The sequence below is a fragment of the Pollachius pollachius genome (assembly GCF_949987615.1).
Source record: "Pollachius pollachius genome assembly, chromosome: 1".
In the NCBI taxonomy this organism is placed as follows: Eukaryota; Metazoa; Chordata; class Actinopteri; order Gadiformes; family Gadidae; genus Pollachius; species Pollachius pollachius.
The window spans coordinates 34,354,340-34,377,745 of NC_136934.1; the positions used below are offsets into that span (position 1 = coordinate 34,354,340).

A 23,406-nucleotide genomic window follows, 5' to 3' on the forward strand; every position below is an offset into this window, starting at 1 on the left:
GCTCCTCACTGAAGACGCTCTCGCTACATCCCGACAGCGTCACGTGAGCACCTGGTCACGTGACTCAACAGGCCAAATTGTGTGTACGCTTAGATGTCATTCCCCAAACACATGTCTCTGAAAATAATATGTACCTCGTTTAACCCCCTTTCTATTGCAACCACTGCTGTATTTCTTTTGGTCGGTCTATCACCGTTGTGACCAGTATCCAAGCGGAACCATGGGGCTGGGTGGGGGGACGGTTAGTGATGTAGCACACTGTAAGGGCGAGAGTTGAAGGGTATGTTATGACTATGGCTTTTAGTGTTGGTGCCAGGCATGGCATTTTAGCGAGTAAAGGTTGGCTTTTCCACGCTCTCCCGGGTTCATTGTCGCCACATATAATCGCTATTCAGAGATCGGCTGAAATACAGGCCCTGCGAGGTTCATCCCACTCAAACACAGACTCAAAACACAACGAGGCATACTGCCTCGATCTTGTGAGGTAAGTTTAACTGGAGACGTTAGAATTATGATTCATATATTACAATTTATTAATATGTCTTTGCATTGAATTAAAATACATTTAAGACATCAGCACAGTAACTAGTTATAGTAAGAATAGTAACAGTAGCCGTTTCAAATATAAGTGTGTAGGGGTGGGTGGGTGTGTGAGAGAGTGTTTGTGTGCGTGGTGAATGTGTAATCGCCATGTGTTAAAGAGCCACCGGTATGAGACTAATTTAATTTGGGACTCCAATGAGAAATAATATATAGGCTGCTACACCTTTATTTGTACCGTGACAACTTCCAGGCAACTGTTACATCATTCTACTCGTTTTGTTCTTCAGGAAGCGAGACTATGACGGGTTTGTGTGCGCTCTGCTGTCCCCGGAGGTCTCCCGGCGCTCATCCCTGGCCCTGAGAGCCTTCAACGTGGAGCTGGCCCAGGCAGGTGTTATAGCTGTCAGCCTCTACCGGGAGACAGTGTTTGCCTTGATATTTGCCTTGTAGTGGTTGATATAATATAACCACTACAAGTACCACCAGCACCATTCCTGCTGTTAAAAGTAGTGACGATTAGTATAAGTTCAATAATCTCTCATAAATATGCTGTTATAATGCATATGTAATTATAAGGCAGGTTTGAAAACTAGTAATAATAATGTAAGTACAATATAATCATTTATTTAAGAAGTCTGTCTGGTCTAGAATATACATTTTCATAAAGCGATGTATAAAGCCATTCATAAACAATGCATATGTTATTGTGGCCAACCTCTTTGCTGATGCTTCTGCCCTACACAGGTCAAAGACTCTGTTTCCCAGAAGACGATTGGTCTGATGCGCATGCAGTTCTGGAAGGCGGCGATAGAGGAGATCTACAGGGATGACGCCCCTTTACAGCCGGTCTCCACGGAGCTGTGGAAGGTTACACTACATTGTGTCTCTTCTGTTGGCTTTTTTATGTATAAAGAAGGCCCTTTGAATAAAGTAAATGTTTTTTTCATATTTTTGTTGCATCAACCGCACTCATCAGACTGTATACTGTGTGTGGTTCTGCAGGCGGTGAAGCAACACGGTCTGACCAAGAGATGGTTGCTGAGGATCATTACAGAGAGGGTAAGAAACAATTAACTCACATAGTTTTGTCACCCTAACCAGATTTTAGTCGCTGTGTTTTTATGATAGTATACTACAGGTGTTACACTGTGTAAAGTCAGTGGGCTGGCTCTAAAGCTGGAGTCTGTTCTGTCGTGTTTTTCTGTTTTGGTTGATAGTCTTTGTGTTTCTTTGCTAGGAGTTTATAGATTAGACATTTAATTCAGTTTCATTGGTAGCTCTAACACCGCGTTCACGCTGTGCACGTCCGTCGATCGATCTCATTGACTTTTCATCAGGCACTCTCGAAATGCATTGTGGGTCAATCCGTTCCGTCGTCTCCGTTGCCTGCATCAAAAAGTTGAGGAATGTTCAACTTTTCTGGCAGTGACGGATACAATCAGATCGCGCCCCCCATACGTCAGACACGCCCTCCGTCATCCATCAACAGATGTGCACAGTGTGAACGCAGTGTAATGCCATTCTTTAAAAAATGCTGGGAATGATTTGTTTGTCTTCCAGTGGTTAATGTTTGAAATGATGCACTTACTATGGGGCGTTTTGCTTTGGGAAGCTTTCAGGAAGGTTGTGTTGATTCAGAAATATTCAGGACGGTTGTGTTGATCTGGGAAGCATTCAGGGAGGTTTTGATGCTTTGAGAAGTATTCATGGAGGTTGTTTTGCGTTGGGAACAATTCAGGAAGGTTGTATGGCTTTGAGAAGTATTCAGGACAGTTGTGTTGATTTAGGAAGTATTCAGGGAGGTTGTGTTGCTTTGGAAAGTATTCAGGAAGGTTGTGTGTCTTTCTGTGTCCCCAGGAGAAAGACTTGGAGGACCGTGCCTACAGGAACCTCCAGGAGCTGGAGGCGTACTCGGAGAACACCCAGTCCTCGCTGCTCTATCTCCTATTGGAGAGTCTCGGTATGAACAGCTGCTGTATGCAACGGAGGGGCTTCACGTTAGTGGAAAGGACATTGTCTTGGCCTGTCACGCAAGAGACCGGGGTCCAATTCTCAGAGGATTTACTGGTGACACAACCAGTGAATCTGCCCATCATCTTATGTTGTGACTGTTCTCAGCCTCGCATCCAAGTCGCTAAGCTATGAAAGTAGTACCAATAATGTATTGATGGTTGATTGATGTATTGTAGGTCACATATCCACCATTGCACCATACGGTTATAGGGGAACTGTTGTTTATAATAGTTCTCTGTTGAGTTTGTGATGCATGTGCGGCTTACTTGTATCGGCAACTGTATAGGCTTGTGTTGCACGCCCTCACGTGTGTGTGTGTGGTTGGTCTGTGTTCCCAGGTGTGAAGAACGTTCATGCTGACCACGCAGCGAGCCACATCGGCAAGGCCCAGGGCATCGTGACCTGCCTGCGCGCCGTACCCTACCACAGCAGCAGGCGAAAGGTCTATCTGCCTATGGACGTCTGCATGCTGGTAAGTCCTATCCTCTCGTCAAGGGGCAAATACACGGGCTCCAAGGGCATGCACGATGAATGTGAGGCCAGCACAGAGTGAAAAGATAGGTCAGAGAATGAAGGAGTGACCCATGAGTGGCCTTTTCCATTCTACTTTACTGGCCTGGCTTGACTTGGTTGGACCCGGCATGGCAGCCCAGCGCAGCTCGGATTTGCATCTCCTTTAAACTCTTAAACACGAGCGCCCCCGGGGGCGGGGGCAGCTGCGCCAACGTGTGCTGTAAACAGCTGTAAACAGCACCACCATGCTCCAACATGTCCATGGTGCATACCCACGTAACGGGAAGAAGTTTGGCTAAAAGCCCATGATAACCATTTTTACCTAAACAAAACACAATTCTAACACCAAGCAACTAAATGAGCACGTAGCAAAACACGCAAAACGTGCATGCGCGCATACTGGCCACCGCTGATTTCGCTACTTCATGCCACCCACACAAACTCCACAGATTCCAATGATATCACTCTCATCACTCTACGACGAAAACTCACTTAACTAGCAGCCAAAGAAGAGCAAAATAAATAAACAAATAAAAAACGTTATATAGTGTGATACTTTTAATTGGCGAATGGTGTTTTTTTACATGGATTTGGGTCCCTCGATTTGACTGTCCCTCGACTCTATTGGCTCTGACGGTTCGGTAGAGGGGTCAATCATCCAAATTGACCAATGCATACCCAATATATCGTCCCGCGTTTGACTGGAAGGTCAGCATAATTCGCGCCAGAAGCGCTGAGAACATTCTCAGAGCAGACACTCCGGCTAGATAGAGACATACGCTCCTACAACACGCTTCTTACAACGTTGGCATTCCTAGTTAGCTAGTAGTTAGCTAGTTATTTTGTATTTTCTTGCCTTTTTTTCCATTTGTTATTCTTTTCAAATAAATAATGGCAGGCAGGAGAAAGACCTATACGTTTGTGGAGGCATTTGCTATCAATACTAGCGACAGTGGGGCTACTGTAGTCCCTCTCGAGTCCTCGTCTGACGACAGTGACTTGCTGTTGCCAGAACTGGACACGGATTAATTGTACTGCAGGAAGTGCCAGGTCCCTTTGTGCTTCACTTCCAAAAAGAACTGCTTCCAGCAGTGGCATGACAGCCCTTAGTGTATATAGTTAGTTTTAGTTAGTTTGTTATATTTGTTCAAAGTTGCTGCCAGCGTGTTTATATATATATATATCTTTATCCCTAGTGCTTGTAGTCTTTAGCTGTGTTTTTACCTTTGTTTTTACAGTTTGGTTTTATTATATGTTGTTCTCAAATATATCTGCTCCAGTTGGAGTCAAAATTCATTTCGATTGTATGGTTTTCTTTGACTGGGAAAATGTATAGAGGTCTGGGTGAATTTTCAAAACAAGTCCAAACTGTTGAATTTGGATGGAATGAATACCTATAGTGATATGTCAGTGAAATAAAATTAGTTTTACAGTCTGGTACCTTAGAAAGGTCAAATGGCACTGATGGTGCCCAAAAGTGCCCAAATGGCACCATTTAGTCCGCCTGGACCTACCTGTACTAAAACCTCTCTAAAATCACTTTATTCACTTTATTAGCAATTATCCTGGAACAGGGTACTCATCAGATGTTGTTATATGTTTCACTAAAGGTTCTGGGCTACTATCCCATAGTTTCAAGGTGGTATTCACTCTAAATAATGTGTTTCCTCTAGGCGAAAATTGAAAATTGACATTTCTTACTATGTTCTAGCTGAATTTACTCTGACACAGTAACATCTATATTGATTCTGACACTTCTGCAGCCACCTCACAGGTGTTACCTTCTTCTTGAAACCAACTTTATTCATATCGCCCTTGTAGTTGTGGAGGCATACTCTATTAATTTTGGGCATGTCATTTCGGGCAGGAGGCCTGTGAAATAGGCCTAGGGCTTAACAGGTTAAAACAGGGCTAGCCATTGGAAGGTGTGTCTTTAACTGAGGATGTGCTTGGTTTGAGTCGATGAAACAACAACACACACACACACTTATTGCTGTCTACTTCGTATTACATTAAACCGAAAATAAAAACAGCTAGGAAGTTTTGTTTCAGACAGAAGGAACTCAAACAATGATATCAACTATGATTAATTCAGTCTCAAAAGCTCATTTAGTAAACTATTTATTTTATTTTGGCTCTCAATGTTTACACATTGGATAATTTTTCACACATATTGGGTCCTTGTTCAACAAGCCCTTTTGTGTTGAAAGGGAATATCGTCAAACCAAAATCACTGCGGTGTGCTGCTAACTAAACCTTGATTACCTTTCTTAGGCTTACTCTTCTTAGGCTAATATATTATAAACAATGTAATCCTTTCCCTGTTCTCAAGGTGGAATCTCAAGTACTCAAGGGCTCATTACACTGTGACATTCTGAGAAGTATTCCAGTGTTGAGGCATCTTCTAGTTGGAAGTAGGGTGGTTTGAGATTAATGATATTAACTATTGAACTCCCTACTGTCCTCCCTAAGATCCAGGAAGTTATTGTTGTTTGGTTGATTATTAGATAAGAGGGTTTTTTTTTAATTATTTTATGGTTGTTATGCTTTGAGTTATTGAGTTAAAGTTGCAAGCACATCAATTCATACATGAAAGTTCACTAGTCCTAAAGGCATCAGGTAAGATATTGATACTATCTAGCTCTGAACAGTTCATGCCCCTCCTCAACCCGCGTTGCTCCTTTTGGCCTCTAGATGGCCCTGTTGTTAAATGTCAAAGAACGATGTCATAACATTTATTTTTCCCCCGTTTTTGTTTACATACACTTTCATTCAGTACAGTAGGTTTCTCTTACATAAAATTGAAGAGCATGATCTATTTCTTTGGTCCAGAGACTTTAAGAGATGTTTGCCCCCCCTTAAACTTTGTCTGTGTGGCGGCCAGTCAGACAAAAAAAACATCCCTGATTGGACACAGTGAATCATGCCCCCCCTGTCCCGTACTTCATCTGGCATTACACATGAGGCCACCATTAAGTTACGTCTGCTCTATGACCCATCCATAAATTTGTCCACTGAGAACTCTGTGTCCCTGTCCAGAACTCAAACATGCTCATTAAATATCACACATCCACATCAAGTGTCTGATTAAAGGTATGGAAAGGAGTGAAAAAAACAAGTCATCTATTGGACCAATATGTGTGTGTGTTTGCGTTCGTCACCAGCATGGCGCCTCACAGGAAGACTTCATCCGTGGAAGCCGGGAACAGAACGTACGCGACGTCATCTACGACATCGCCAGCCAAGCTCATGTTCACCTGGAACACGTAAGCATCAAAGCTCCTTCTCCTCTTAATGAACACAGGAAGTGAGAGCAGCTCCTCCCCCACCTCCATTAACTCAATCCAAAAATTTAGAGCAGGTTCCTCCATTTAATAAAGACAGGAAGTTAGAGCAGGCTCCTCCCCCTCCACTTACTGAAGACAGGAAGTTGGAGTAGGTTTCTCCCCCTCCCCCTACTGAAAACAGGAAGTTGGAGTACGTTCCTCCACTAACTGAATACAGGAAGTTAAAGCAGGTTCCTCCCCGCCGATATCTTAACACAGGAAGTTGGAGAAGACTCCAGGAAGTTGATAATAAGTACTGGCTTCATAAGCTTAGAGTAGAGCCACTCTGGCTCAGTGGAATGTGTAATAACTGTCTTTAAATGCATATATCCAGTGTTCAGTGCAGCTTATCTAGGAAGTGGTTTTTAACAGAGTGTTCATAAAGAATTAAATGCACAAAATAAGACTTACGAATGTATTTCATGAATTTGGGTTTGCAAATGTATTTTCGAAAGCATTCATATTTTGCAAAACATCCATTGTTAAGTGCAAAATGTATCCATCCCGAATGGAATTTAAAACTCAAAACTTGTCGAGAGACAGAGAGATTCATACTGTTCCTCTAAATATGCCTCGCAGCAATAACCATGATAAAACTTAAAAAAATTGTGAAATTTGAAAATATATTTTACAGCTGGGTCGAAGCCTGGACTCTTTGGGATTATACTCTTGCAGTTCATCCCTTGGCAACAGCAGTGTAGATACATGATCACAGCCATGGACCCAGCTTGTTCATAGTCACGCCTCTTACCCCTTTATCAGACCACTGCAAAATCACTTTCTTCCTCCAAATCAGAAACCACCCACACACTCACCCCAATAGGCTTTTCAGAATACCCAGACCATACAGATGGATCAAGTTAAGCACTTGGCAATAACAAGAAGCAGTGAATATCTTAGAGATCCAATATTCATAGCCCCACCATTGAAATCAAGATGTGCCAAACATGAATTACATTAAGAGACAAAAGCAGTAAAATCGGGACTGAAAACATGCACAGATAAACGCAGCCTCGACTCCAAAAAAATTGTCCAAATCTGAAAAATAATTTGAGAAAACAATCTTATCTGAAAACAGATGGATCCAAACGGTAAGCACGTTCGTCTTCAGTACTTAGTGTCTGTAAAGTCTGTAAATGCTACATTCATAAACAAAAGGATGAACCTCACCTAAAAACAACTATCTCAAATTGAAAATAGAATAGAATTGAAAATATTCCCTGTACGACAGAGCGTAAATAACTAGTTAATCAAGACTGATGGACACTTTTAACCACTGTTCAGCCATTGGTGCACCTTTTTTGGTGTGAATGGAAACGGATCGAAATCCTGGAAAATCAGTACCACCAATTTTGCACCTCAAGACCAAGTGACGTGTCTGGACCACTGTTCCAGGAGCGTTGCTGGGAGAGGCAGGGAAAGGGTCAGGGCTGTCTGACGTGAGACGCTATCACGCGGAGCGAGCAAACCAATCACAACACTCTGAATCCGCAACCGATTATCGCAACGTGCCAATGCGGTTCAGGTGATCTGATCATGTTTCAATACAGAGAACAATTTATGTGTGCATAATTCCATTAGCTGGACTGTCCCTTTGCTGTGCCATGTGTGAGGTTACAATACGGAAATTATCTGCATGTGTGAATAGTATACAAAACGAGCATTGGCTCAAAGGTTATCCCAGTATTTTCTCTGGAGCTAGGTTTGAAAGGTTTTGAGTAATGGGTTGAAATCACCTGTTTTCAAAAGGAAACAAATTCATCTCCCAAAGCTCCAGGAGAATGGGTCTAATTAGCGCCATAGGAAAGGTGCTACCCAATGGTAGAATTTGTCCTTGGACGTCATGTCCTAAAAGAATGTATTCATGCCGAAGGATCGCGCATTGGCCCATATTTTTACCCTTACCACTCTGAGAAAAACCCATGTACATGAAACAGAAATATAAAGTATTCATGCTTTGTGGATTTAAAAAAAGCCTTTGATTCCATCTGGTACAAAGGAGCCTTTTACAGGTAGATGGGGAGGGGTATGGGCTGGAAATCATATGATTGAGGTAACACAATGACTAATAATTATAAATGTTAAATGTTAAAATCAGAAACAAAGCAACCAGCTATTTTAAAAAGTGAAGTAGTAATATAAGTAATAGTAATACAATAAAGTGGACGTTCTTGTGTGCCAGAGGCGTTGACATGCATGAAGAGTATGGGTAGAGTTCTCAACAACCTGAATCTCATCATTTGCTCGTTCCTATAACTAAATAAGCTTAACGGGTGATATATTGTGTGAATATTTAGGAACGAGCAAGAAAACTCTTCTCACACATTGTTCAATGTGTAAACAAGTAATCTAAAATAAATCCGCTGATTTCATCATAGCAGATATTTAGGCCGACACGGCTTAAATATATGAAACAAATCCATCTGAGTTAGGCTGGCTACTGTGCAGGGTCGAACCTAGTAAGGAACACCACTAGAATTCTTTACTGGGCTCCTCCAAAACCTGGGCTGCATCCGAAAACTCATACATAGCATTTTGTAGTACGTCACAAATTCAGCGCGTCCGAATGCTCAGTACGCATTGTGTAGTAGGCAAAAAGTTTCCGAATGCGTACTACTGCCAGAGTATACAACGGTAGGTCACTACGCTATCCCACAATTCAGCCAGAGTCTGGTAACCGAAGAAGAAGAACGCTGAAGTGACATTTTTTTTTAAAAAACCTGGTAAATTATCCCAGATGTCTTTAATTTTGCCGGCACCTGATGTGCAGCGCACAGAGGGGAAATACGTTATCTCCAAACATCCGGTGGTGTTCGGAAGCGTTCTGAGGCATTCTACGCAGTACTAGTATTCGGATGCACCCCAGGACACAGGGTGGTGACGAGCGAACCCGGTTTATTGTAGAAGTTGAAGGATAAATGATCGTCATAGCAGGTGTAACAGGCTGCCATGTAGGAGATCTCTTGAGTGTGTGTGTGTGTGTGGTAATGGCTGGTTTAACCTATGGGCATTGATTGTTTAATGCACCACAGGTGTGCAGCCGTACCCAGCCCGAGTCCAATCAGTCTGACTCGGGCCAGGTGAGGCTGCTTGAACCTCATCTACCCCACACACTGCGCAGCTACGAAGACCCACAGTCCTCCCAGGTTTTACTTTGACAAAATGCTTAATCTTTCTTTGCTGATGACCTTGTACTGCTCATTGCCATTGACGGTGAACAGGAAAACGACCAGCATTTTGCCCTTTCAAAATTGACAGAAACATTAATTCCCAACTGACAATACAGAAATTTAATTTGAGTTTGACTTTCATGTCCACGGGACATTTTGGCATGGCTGGACATTAATTAACAGAGAAGTTTTTTACACAATCAGAAAGATCCAAATGTGTTCATGAGTAGGAAAGTGTGGATTCTATCAGCTTACCACGACTTCTAAGAGTGAGAAAAGCACCCTAAAGAAACCCCGCATTCAGAGCTGTGGAAGAATATAATGTAAGTGCACAGGGCTTTTATCCGATGGAGATCAATATTCATAAACAAGCCATCAAGTTTATTTTTTAACATCCCCAATCCAGCGAGCCCAAGTTCAATCAGTGTAAAGCCCTTAGAGCCACGGGCTGACCCAGGGTAAGAGGCCCCGCTGCCAGCTGATTCTCTCCAGCCTCAGGGCTCCAGTCCCCCATTCAGCCCAACCGCCTTATCTCTGGAAAGAAATGACAAAATATGAAAGTGAATTGGATTTGTGCCCAGTATCCAGAGAGTGAACAACATATCTGTCTGCTGTGGGGGATAGATAACTGCTGAAATCCCTGACGGTGGACGGGCTCAGTAAACACAGCCTGGCCATAGAGAGAGGCAGTCACAGGCGGAACTCACTACCCACAGAAACCTGGCTAACTATTTGTTTTGTGGTGTGTGTGTGTGTGTGTGTGTGTGTATGTGTGTGTGTGTGATCAGTAGGGTTCTCCTGGTGCCTACTACTGTTTAAAGTAGTAGTTTATACTAATCAACAAACATAGGATGTGCACAATTTATTTATTACAATTACCCCGACAAGCTCTGGTGAGGTGCTATAAGTAGGTATATGTTTATACTTGGAGTCTTATGAAGGACTTTACTCCTAGAAACCCCAGACTTAGTAAGTCAGGGTAACAGTGCGCCGAAGCAAGGCACAAATGTCATTGTTCTTCATTCTTATAGAAAACGGCACTGGGTATTCTGCGATGTCTTTCTGGGCAGCACAACAACAGTATCTTTTACTGGTCGGTCACTGGTGAATGCACACTGGAATCGAGTGGTTGTGGTGGACGAGTCCTGGGTGTGTGAATGTGATTTCATTCTGTAAATGTATAATGCTTTGCTTACGAAAAATACTTATTTATAGTACTTACTTATTTATGGAATATGAACCAGGTAAAAAATGGATGCTTTGGATGTAGATATATTTTTGGTTGTATTCGGCCGGACAAACTAATGCGATCATCAAATTGTGCTTTGGATAGTGGGCTACATCTAGCAAAACAACATTAAACCAGAGAGGAAGGAATAACATTTTATGCACTGTGGATCTCAACTTTGTCCTCTCAAAGATAATGGGTGTTTATTGACACAGTCTCACTATGTGAGATAATATGCTTAACCGATAGGATATTGTCTCTGAGGAGCAGGGATATCATTTACTTCCATGAGGCCGCTGCTAAACGCCTCAATAAGCTGTATTGATTAAAGCTATATATATAAGTGTACACCTCAGTAACGGACAGTAATCGCTGATTGCCTGATTCCTCTTCACAGGCTCGGAGCTTCAGCAAAAACGTACCTGCCTCTGCTGCCCCTGCATTCCTCCAAACGGTACGCACACGCACAAGCACACACGCACGCACGCACACACACACAGTAAATTCAGCCACGGTAAGACTTTCTTCACATTACACTATTGGTTCCTCTTCATCCTCCTTACCCCTCTGGTTTCACCACCACTTCCCACTGGTTGCTCCATTGACGTGAAACATAAAGGTATTTAAACAACACAAACAAACAAAGTGGCGATGAAAGGGTTTTTGCCCTCGTAGGGTTAAATATATGGTTATTTAATGTTTTATTCAATTTATTTATGTTTCATAATGTGTGTGGGCAAATCACACGGTCCCTAAAACAGTCACAATTGAAGTTGGAAAAAATAAATCTATAATTGACTTCAAATTGATGTTTAACTTTCAACGATAATATTCTTCATATGAAGTAGCAGATTTCCATAAATAGAAATAGGCCCCTCCTCTGTACTCAAGAGCATACGCGGCATGACTCATACGACTTAGTGGTCAGAGAGAGAGAGAGAGAGAGAGAGACCTTAATGGAAGCTGATAATGCCCCTTGTGCACAGCCACGTGACCAAAGAGCACAAGAAGGCTGTTGTGCGTAACCTCGGAAACCAAAAAGAGCATCTGCGCCCACGCGGTGTCGGGCCGTCTTGCTGACACGATGAGCGCCTCACAGCCCTACTCCTCCGCCTCCTACGGCCTCTTTGTCCACTACATCAACCTGCTTCCCCTCCTGAGTGCATCCTCCACGCAGCACTTTGGCGCCCCACTTGTCCTCTCTCCTCCCCTGGCTGTTTATTGTTGACGCACTCTGCCGGCTCTTAATGCGGCCGCCGTCACAGCTTTTTTTTTTTTTGCAAATATCAATTATTTACATTTGCTGAGAATTTGCTTACCTCATCTCAACTTCAGCTCAGTGATATTTCCAAAAAATCAGCTAGTATTCCTAATTTAAGTGTGTGTGTGTGTTCTGTGCTGTGTTTGCTCTGCTCTTCCGAGTGTGTCTTTCGTGTTCACATATATAATGCATATGCCGTGCTCTTTGGTGCACGTGTGTGTGCGTGTCGCCCGCTCTCCGCGCCAACGCCCCCTCCTGAAAGTTGAATGTGCGCATTGAGATTCATTTCATGTTGCTAGCGTGTGATGTGGTGCGGCGTGGCCTGACACAGCACTGATGTGCTGCCGGCTCCCGGTTGTCCTCGCTTCTCTCTGTGTGCCCGTGCAGCCCCCACACACAGAGTGAGTCCTTTATCTCCTAATGAGAAAGGAACGCCTTTAATCCAACCCCAGACAAGCCTGTGTACGCCAAACTCAGGGCTGCTCTCATCCAGAGGGGCGGCCCTTTGAGTCTTTTGTTGACTTGAGTTAATTAATTTAGGTGATGGTATTTTGAAACCGCGTAAATAGTTTTTGTTTTATTACACTTCCGGGAGGTACATCACTCTCTCCGTCTCGAGAGAGAGAGAGGGAGTAAGAGAGAGAGGGTGATGGAGAGAGGTAGAGGCAGAGTTGTTTATTCTGCTTGCGGTTGTTTACTCAGTGGGGAGAACAAACCCTCACCACTGTGAGACAGCAACAGCTGGCTACAAGTAACCTGCAGCTTGAGCTAAATAAATATTGTATATTAAAGGAGACATATTATGGTAAGTAAGTATAAGTAAACATAGAATATGAGTTCCAGAAACATCTTTTTGAAGCTGCTTGCTGGAAATAGCTTTTAGGAAAAATAAAATCTTGCCGACCGCTATTCCCCTCTGTTTCAGTCCCTTCAAAATGCTCTGTTTCTGGTGTCTGTAGCTTTAATGCAAATGAGCTGCTGCCCATTGACCAATGAGCTGTCAGAATGAACCACAGCATGGAGGAGAAGTGATAGTTGCCGTTTGCTGACTCCTGGAGCTCTACATCTATAATATAATATAATATAATATAATATATAGGTATTTATATAATATTATACCTAATCTCACGGCCAAAAGCTATGTGTGACTCGGATGATATTATGAATCATAAAGAATGCGTCTGACGTCTCTGGTACTTCCACAACAAGTAAAGACCATGGGGATATCTCGGCCATGGTTGAGAAGAATTGGGGGAAAGGAACTTTGGCCTTGACTCACTGAATTCCACATTGATCGGCGGCAGTCCGGCAGCTCCGGCGGAGAGAGGGATTGTACTCCCAGGAGCTGAGATGCCGGGCTGCCGCCGAGCTCCCCCCACCGGAGCTGCTTGTCCGCTGGTTCACAAATCTTAGCTATGCTCTGATTGGAGGGGAGTGGGGAAGTGAGAGGTAATATTCAAATGTGCCCCCTTCCTATGTAGGAGGGGGCGCCGAAACTGACTCGCTCGTTTGGTAACTGTAGGTGTAGTACTTTCAGAAATGCATATCTCTCTCAAAAAATCATGTACCGAATTTTTTTAAAGTTTGCATGCGTGTGAGAGCACCAGAGACCCAAAACAACACCTCAAATCCCAGGAAAAGTGTTGTTTTCATAATATGTCCCCTTTAACAATATAACATTATAGAATAATCATCATGATAATCAAAGTTCAACCCATGTATATCTACAGATTTTTCTATTACAATTAAATTATAACTGTATCAAATAAGTTATAAAAGTTAGTTAATATCCCAATCGTTTTTTTAATCTATCGTACAAAATTGTAGCTCCATGTTTAAGCAACCTTCCCCCAGTAGCATGCTGACTGCACACAGACCCCCTTGGCAGAGCTCTTCTTCTGTGGTGTGCAGGTGGTGCTGGAGGACTACCTGCAGAAGGTGCGGCGGGCCGACTTTGACGTGTTCCACCCCAGCCTGAGGAACAGGAACCCCCTCCTCGCCTTCCAGCTTTACCTGCGCTCCTGGAAGAAGACCTACTGACCGCCGGACCACCGCTCAACCCTCTCCGCTCTCTCCCTCTCTGGTCCTGAGTCACAGAACGCCCTCCCGATGAGTCAGGGGGACAGGCTGCTCCCTGAGGAGGGGGTGGAGTCTGAATGTGTGTGTGGGTCTGAACAGAACAGAACACTGACCATCACCAATCCTCCAAAGCTGCTTATTGTGGGCGGCTTCTGTCCCTGAACACACAGGAGCACGGACATCCACTGTTTCAAGCCAACCCTTCACCTACTGTTGCACAGTGTTGCTATTGTTCTGCATTGGTCCTGGTATTACTATGGTAAAGTATTGGTCACCTTGTGTACCCATTCCAGGTCTACTAAGACTGGCAACGATTCCATTAATGGGCTATGCTACCCATGAACCATACCGTGTGTGTGTGTGTGTGTGTGTGTGTGTGTGTGTGTGATCAGTAGGGTTGTCCTGGTGCCTACTACTGTTTAAAGTAGTAGTTTATACTAATCAACAAACATAGGCTGTACACAATTTATTTATTACAATTATCCCGACAAGCTCTGGTGAGGTGCTATAAGTAGGTATATGTTTATACTTGGAGTCTTATGAAGGACTTTACTCCTTGAAATCCCAGACTTAGTAAGTCAGGGTAACAGTGCGCCGAAGCAAGGCACAAATGTCATTGTTCTTCATTCTTATAGAAAACGGCACTGGGTATTCTGCGATGTCTTTCTGGGCAGCACAACAACAGTATCTTTTACTGGTTGGTCACTGGTGAATGCACACTGGAAGCGAGTGGTTGTGGTGGACGAGTCCTGGGTGTGTGAATGTGATTTCATTCTGTAAATGTATAATGCTTTGCTTCTGAAAAATAAATTTATAGAATATGAACCAGGTAAAAAGTGGATGGATATATTTTTGGTTGTATTCGGCCGGATAAACTAATGCGATCATCAAATTGTGGTTTGGATAATGGGCTACATCTAGCAAAACAACATTAAACCAGCACTTCAGACTCAGAGGCCATTTTCTGATCTGTGAGTGTGTGTGTGTGTGTGTGCGCACGTTTTGTAATACTTCGGTAAATGTCAACATCTCTGTAGAGATGTAGAGAGAGATGTATCTTATTTAGTTTTTGGGGCAAAATGTTTTCAACAAGTAGAATGGTATCCAAAAGATGCAACATATATGTGTAGTTGTATGAAAATATATATATTTGTAATATATATACATAAATATATTCATACAATCGTGTGTGTGTATATATATATATGTGTGTATTTGTATACACACACATGGCGGCCGGTGAATAACCTGAAAAGAAAGTCCTCTGAGTGGGTGTGACCTTAAGGCGTCTGATTCGCGCAAAAACCTAATCGCGCTGCGCTATGAACCAATAAGCAGGATCCCTGGCTGGTGAGCAGTGTTGGGCAGATTTCCCACCCAATTGGGCTACTTTTAACCACGTTAGGCTGGAAAAATTATCATTGGGCGGGAAATCTGCCCAATCTGGCAACGCTGTCGATAACAAACCCGCTCTGCCTGCCCTGCTTTGCCGCTCAGTCTAAGAGACGCAAGGCAGGTGAAATCGTCTGAAGGATAACGACTGTTGGTATTAACGCCGTTTAAAAGAACGGCGTTAGGTAACGCCGTTATTTTTTCAGTAACGGGGTAATCTAACTAATTACTATTTCCGTCGTTACAACGCCGTTACCGTTACTTTACGATAAATGCAGTGCGTTACTATGAATTGATTGAATAAACTGAGTAATCCCAACGCACTCCTGGCTCCAAACTCGAACTGCTAGTGGGGAGACCGAGTGGGTTAACAACGAGATAAGCGATTATGATTGGCTAAGGCAGAGTCATGTTTCATGGTAGCCAATCGGAGCCAGTGTTTTTACACACAAGCCAGGAAACGCGCGCTACACACACGCAAACGCACACACCAAACAGATTCGATGAAGCAGCAGAAATGGGGAGTCCGGAGCAATTCGATGAAAAGTTGGCATTTTCTGTAGTATTCGGCAGATGTTCCACAGCCTTTGCAACCAAGCAAATTGAAATTCAGGCCCCATCCACACTAACCCGGGTAAATGTAAAAACGCACATCCGCAATGAAAATGTTCTCCGTCCACACTATCGTTTTCATATCGTTTTCGGAATGTTTTGTATCCACGTTCCACAATAAAATTATTTTGATTAACAGTTGTTGTCATGGTTACGTAACTCCGCCACGCCTCTCTGTTTAGATTACAGGCGCGCGATCCGCTGATATTTACAGTTGATCAGATCTCTTGTCCAGAAACGCCGCTCCAAGTACGGTTTGAACTGTCGTCTTTCGGGTTTTTTACCTCCGGCGTTTGAGCAACGAATATGTTTGAGCATATCAGGGCCTTGAATGGGCAGTTCAACCATTTAACACATTAAGGCCAAGTGAAAACTGCTCAGTAAAATCCAAATTCTGTGACATATAGCAGCTTTCTTTTTTTCACAGTAACGCAAATAGTTACTTTCCCTGGTAACTAGTTACTTTTATTATAGAGTAATTCAGTCACATTCAGTACTTTTTGGAACGAGTAGTGAGTAATTACTTTTTTAAAGTAACGTTCCCAATACTGATAACGACATTCTAACATTTGCGAATAAGTGTACAATGGGAACATTGGAAACAGAGGACATTGTTCATGTTTAATTACACAAAGCATTCCATTCATTGAGTTACAGTGCTAAGTTAGCGACCAAAGAAAAACGTAGACCACTTTGCAAAATCGAGATCACCAAAAGTAATGGCAACGTCAGTGTTGTGGGTGCTACATGGTTTGCTAGGTACTCATGGCTTACTGGTAGCATTACTAGCAATCGACTGTATTGCTGGCCCTGTTTGCTAATGAATAATGGTAAATCTCCAACGTGGGCTGTTCATGGTTTCACTGATGTGATAGATCTTGATAGGGCAACCAAACGCCACGACAAGTGTCAAGTTCACGTTGGTGCTGCTATGCGACTTTCCTTGCTAGACACCATGCCTATAGATCAGGTTGTTTGAAATAATGTTCTCGTTCTTTTACTAGTTTGTGACTCGGACCGTTCTGTTTGATATTGTGGAAAGGGTGTGGAAAGGGTGAATGATTCAGAGCATGATATGCATGATGTTTAAATGGCATCACTTTTGGTCTTGAGTCTTTTCTTAAAACAATTGCAACTGAAAATAAACATAGCTAAATTACAACCAATAACTTCAGTCATTCAGGGCAAAAATAGGCCCAGATGTTTTTTATTTACTTTTACAAGTCAAGAGTAGGCCTGATTTGACTAATGGGCTTTGCATCCTTTCCTTCTGCCCTTGTAGTCCATTTCAAAGACATGCTGCCCACCAGCTTTCAAATTACTAATTAGTGATGCCACTGGTGGCTTTGTATCAATTGTATTCACATAACTATCCCTCCCTACTATTTTGTAGTTCACCAAAACACCCTGAAACAACTTGAGTCTCACACTCTTATGCCACCATACGCCAACAGTGCAAGCAGGCCAATAGCAACCAAGCGGGCAGTCCTTCCTCCCTCACTTTAAAAACCACCAGCCGCCACTGGTGTATACATACTAAAATGCTCTAAAACACTCCCTTTGAACATTGTTACAGAGAGGTGGTAAGTGGTCTGATAATGAACGCCCTGGCGGCTCTGGGTGAGTGCAGCAGTGAACTCCTAATGGAGGGACTGTGAATGAGGTCTGCATCTTCAACACCCAGCTGTCCTAATTACCTTCTAGTCCAGGGAGGCCTGCTTGTTTATGTATGTAACCTGCGTGCACTCCGTCGGACTCACAGACGGTTGGACTGGAGTCCGCGTCAGCCAGAGAGATTGTTTACCTCGCTGAAATAATTGTATGTGAAGCACAGCAGCCCTTAATTACAACTTGCGAGTTGGCTAGATCCCTCCTTTGCTAATGGTTTGTTTAGAAAGTCTAGGTGTGTGTATTCAAACAGAAGTTCAAGTCTTCCTCTTATTACCATAGATATATCAAGCATCCTGTAGCTACAAGTATTGAGTGAGTAAAATATATTTCCCATGAATGAAATAAGACAAAAATAATGATGCAGTAGTGGAAAAAGTGATGATACTGGTTAAAGGCATGTGTTTTGGTTAGGTGTGTGGGTGGTTGAGATCTGTCTGTAGCGGTGAGATCGGAGGGGGCTCTTGGGACCAGATTAGAATAGAAGTGGGTCGTCAATTCATTGATCATATAATCGCTTAACCCACGACAGTAGTTGGACAGGGTAGGAGATGAAGGTAGGAAGAGCGTGAGAGAGAAGGAGAGAGGAAGTTTGACAAATTGCATTCACTCCATGCCATTGCCAAGCCTGTCGTTTCCACTCCTCCACTATGTATTTTAGAGACCTCTGGTAGACCTTCCACTGTGTGTGCATGTCTGCATATCTGTGTGTGTGTGTGTGTGTGTGTGTGTGTGTGTGTGTGTGTGTGTGTGTGTGTGTGTGTGCGTGTGTGTGTGTGTGTGTGTGTGTGTTTGAAGGTGTGCATGTGTGAGCAAGAGAAAGAAAACAATTATGGGAACATTTCCTGTCATTATTTTTGTAGAATCTGTGTGGCAAATTGAGAAAATAAATCACTCTCATCATAGATGAGTCATCTCAGGACAGATGTTATCTTTTGATTTCTATTAAATTTTCCCATCTAGAAAGGTGTCACCAGCTACTGTTGAAGGTTGACCTTTTGGTGACCAAAGTTGAGGCTGTTGCACTGACAAAACAAACGTGATATTACCCAGCCTTCTTTATTCAGAAAATGTTGGATTTTATTTTATTTATTTTTTTCAGAGAGATTTCACCTCAATAGACTCAAATGTCTCGTATGAGGGTTCCCCTGGATCTTTGGAGGACTTTGTTGAGAGATGGTGGACCACTTTCTCCCTCACAAGTGGCATAAACAGACGTGGTGGATGGGAACAGTTCTCCAACACAAGGGAGACCAAAATAAAGTCGAAAGGAAGGTCCAAATATTTACTTGCCAATAATAGTCTAGTCTATAGAGTTTTTGTGTTGAATAAAACATTAACATTTTCAAACAAATAATGGCCTCTCATTCGTATACTGTATGATAATTTGAAGACTTTCCACTGACCCTTGAGACGCCACATGGCTAAGGCCTAGCCCTGAGTGGCTATGCTGGGAGAGAACAGTTCTATTTCACTGGTCAACTTTATTCCTCTTCTTTGTTGTCACCCCAGAGATATTGGCAAGTCTAATCCCTGGAGCATTTCAGAGTTCCCCTGTAATGAAAATGTCAAGGTGGATTTTGCAGGGTTTGGTTGGGGCCAACATTGCTAGGGCACTTGAAAAACATGGCAGTGCAACAAAGCAAGCTCTGTGGTAGAGGACATGTATATAAAGTGCTCATTCTAAGGTAATGAAAACACATTGATTCTCATGTTCATGGGACGATGATGGTACTGGCATACAAGGCAGTCGATGGAACTGCCCCTGCCTACCTCCAAGCATTAGTAAAGCCACACACCCCAGCTCGATCCCTCCGCTCAACTACCTCAGCTGGACGTCTGGTACCGCCATCAAGCAAGCAAAGGTCGATCAGCGAAGTCACAACTTTTCTCTGTTTTGGGACCTCAGTGGTGGGACGAGCTCCCTACCGATGTCAGGATCGCAGAGTCGCTCACCAGCTTCCGCAAAAGACTCAAAACTCACCTGTTCAGAGTTCACCTCGACTCTGCATAGAAACCAATGCACAGCCACCATTGAATGTTGTACGTCCTGGCACTTGCACATTGCACTTATTCAAGGTACTTAATTGTGTAGCATCTACAGTAGCTGCTATCATTGCTTTACACGGGGAATGGGTTAGCCTAGCGATTGTAATACTTGCACTTGGTTCTATGAACATCTTTACTGTACTGACAGCGATATATTGTTTCACTTCTTATGACAAATGTACTTATTGTAACAAATGCACTTATTGTAAGTCGCTTTGGATAAAAACGTCTGCTAAATGCCCTAAATGTAAATGTAAATGTTATGACTATACTGTGGTTCCCAGACGTGTGTGAACTCACCCTTTGGGGATTGTTATATGGTGTGAATTGTCCACCTCCACTAGCCAACGTTAGACTCATTATACGCCACCTGTTGGCACTAAATATGTGGTTTATGTTAATATTTACCCTTGTTTAATCTGTATTTTTATTGATACTTTTATTGATATCAATTATATTGAGGTTTGCTAACTGAAACCACGTTAGAGGCCTAACTATTTCTAAATATTGTTTCATGAATTTGCCTTTTGTTCTTGAGCTTCGGTCACATATGCAGTCTATTTAAAAAAAACATCCATTGTCCATTATGATACTACAACATACAGGTCTTTATTTTTGTCCAATCGACATATAATGTATACAATGAAATATAGTTTGTATTAACTGGTGCAAACATCAAAGAGATTCTTGGGGATAGAGTGACCGGTAACGTCTTAGGGTGCACTCACACTAGGCCATCTGTACCATACACATTGAGTGTGCCCTCTTGAATTGTGCTGGTTGACATCACCGGATGAAAAGCTAAACCAATCAGATAAGAGCATGGGGAACTTTTAATCTATGATGAGCTTCAGTTCCGATATGACATAGCCGTGGCACCGGGGGTAAGATAATGGACTTAGAGCAATCAGAAGTCACTGCACTGATAAACAGTGGAGCCTCACGTTCCCTCCTTCCAACATACACTTTCAATGTTACTACCCCTCTTCCAAACCTCCACTTGCAATGTTACTATCCCTTTTCCAAACCTTCTCTTCCGATGTCTCTCCCTCTTCCAAACCTCCACTTCCAATGTCTCTCCCTGTTCCAAACCTCCACTTCCGATGTCTTTCCCTTTTCCAAACCTCCTCTTCGAATGTTACTCTCCCTGTTTCAAACCTCCTCTTCAAATGTGCCTTTGGCAGCAAAATCGCTTCATTGTAGGAATGCAAACGAGGCTGCAGCTCAATCGAAGCGTATACTCGTTACGCTCTGTTTGAGCAATCAACTGATGGCTGAAGGAAACTCTTTGAAAAGGAAGATTGTCTGGTACTAGAATGGTAATGCCATTGTGGGAGAGCAGGGAGTGTGTGAGTGTGGACACTGTTAATTGATCACACTTTGAAGCACGCGTAACATATTATTCAAATTGAAAATAGAAAAAGTTCCTGCTTCAACGTTCCAGATTTTCAGTGACCGATTAGAGATTTAAAGAGCCGAAAGAAAGCTTTTCTGACCACATAAGCAAATATAAATATAAAAACAAACAACACTTTCTCTCTCACAGACTTTCACAGACATGTTTAACACAGCATCTCCAAAATCTCAGTAAGAAAGACAAATGAAAGACGTATGTACACTTGAATTCAGCTGCTATAGATTTGACCACCCTGACATAGTCATGGTTAACGGTATATTTTGTTGGTTTAGGATGTTAGGAGCTTCGCAAAGAAAGAATCCAGTGATGCATTCTGCTGAACAAGCCCTGCTCATTTGAGACCTTTGTGCAGGTCGGCATTGGGCATCTTGCAGACATTCGGAATCCAACCCAGAACATTTCGGGTAGAACCTTCCAGCCGCCATTCCACGTTTTAGTATGGTCTGAGTTAATTGGAAGTGTTTGAGCATCTCTTGTTAGCGTTTCTGTAATTGGACGAACTTGTCCTTTGTGTGGCCGTGTGTATTCTTTTTGGAAAGGAAATTAGTCTGTCAATTGCTATTTCAATGCAGGGCTACCGTGGCAACCTCAAAGTGTGAATGATCAGACATGCTCCACGTGTGCACTGTCAACAAAATAAAGAATATTAATGCCAGCCGTTATAAATGCAGGATGCTTTGGCGACAAAACACTCCAAATTAAACTTTACACCATTGTTTTGCATTTATATGCATGCATGCATGCACACACACACACAAACACACACACACACACACACACACACACACACACACACACACACACACACACTCACATGCCACTGTGTTTTGCGCATCTGCAGTATAAATAATGCTGCACCTGTTTTTGTATACAAGTGTGTATACAATTAATTACTGTCTAAAGAACAGAGTTCTGAATTAAACAGTTGCCATGGAGACATGCCCATGTACGTTGTTTCAGGTGACCATTGAGCAGTTCTCTGACCAAGGTTCTGTGACAGACTGCATGAAGGACTTAGTGGAAAGTGTTGCTGTGCTCTGGAACACTGATGTCTGTGCTGGTCCAAACAGACCAGTTATATAATGAGCTTGGTTGTGTTTCAAAACCCTAACTTTTTTGGTAGTTTCAGCATTTCAGCAGTGACAGCCATACCGGAGCAGCATTGTAATACTGAATAAGCCCCCTTGAGCAGGATTCTGAACCCTAACTTTTTCCTTAAAGGTCCCATGGCATGACAATTTACCTTTATGAGGTTTTCTAACATTAATAACAGTTCCCCTAGCCTATGCCTATGGTTCCCCGGTAGCTAGAAATGGCGTCAGGTGTAGAACGAGCATTAGGCAGTCCCTCCAGAAAAATGCGGCGTTTTTTTGTGATTGTTGCGGCCAAAAATCATTGATTATATATGTTACATATGTTGTCATAAGGGGCCAAGTTACCTCCCACCTCTGCCATGCCCGCCCAGAGAATTTGGCCCGCCAATGAGACGATGAGCTACGATCGTGTGAGCGCCACATGTTTGTCTGTGTGTGTGTGTGTGTGTGTGTGTGTGTGCGCCGCAAAAGCTCAGTGTGCCTCGCCATTGCGATACATCCACTGTAAACACGACCGCATGGTACCGTGGCTGTAAACTGCTCAGGGCCACACCCCCACCCTCCACCCTTGACCCGCGTCTAAAAAACGGCAGATTTGTGGAAAGCTCATTGTGGGACTGGCTCGTAGTGGCTGTAATTCTGCACCAAGGCTGAATTTCTCAAAACATGTACGCAAGTGGCATTGGATAAAAGCGCGGCTAAACGACTTAAATAGTTAATAGTATTCACTCACACAGTATTCACTCTTGGAGGACTCTCTGGCAAAAGCTCTCAAATACAACCTCCTCCAAGTCAGGGCTGTGTGTCTTCTATCATGACACCTTTTTATAATTAAACACTACTCAGCATGAATCCTGACTTCATACGTGAAAGAAAGTAATTTACTTGAATATTTCCCCACTATAGTTCATTCCCATGATTGATCAACTGTTTTGTACAAGTAGTCACAGCTCCGCCAGAGGGTAATGGGAAAGCATTTAAAAGCAGATATTTAATTAATCTGCGTGCAGGTCGCACCCCCAGCTGGCATTGTTGTCATAA

General features: G+C 43.0%; 1 protein-coding gene across 1 annotated transcript; it reads left to right on the forward strand.

Annotated features, from left to right (window-relative positions):
- Nucleotides 1-279: 279 nt before the first annotated feature.
- Nucleotides 280-15,124, forward strand: ndufaf6 (NADH:ubiquinone oxidoreductase complex assembly factor 6). The gene is made up of 9 exons (XM_079751828.1): nt 280-484; nt 831-930; nt 1,288-1,410; nt 1,546-1,602; nt 2,401-2,503; nt 2,895-3,028; nt 6,234-6,335; nt 11,191-11,247; nt 13,966-15,124. The coding sequence occupies exons 1-9, from the start codon at nt 288-290 to the stop codon at nt 14,092-14,094; spliced, it is 1,002 nt and encodes a 333-aa protein (XP_079607954.1). The 5' UTR covers nt 280-287; the 3' UTR covers nt 14,095-15,124.
- The last annotated feature ends 8,282 nt before the right edge of the window (nt 15,125-23,406 follow it).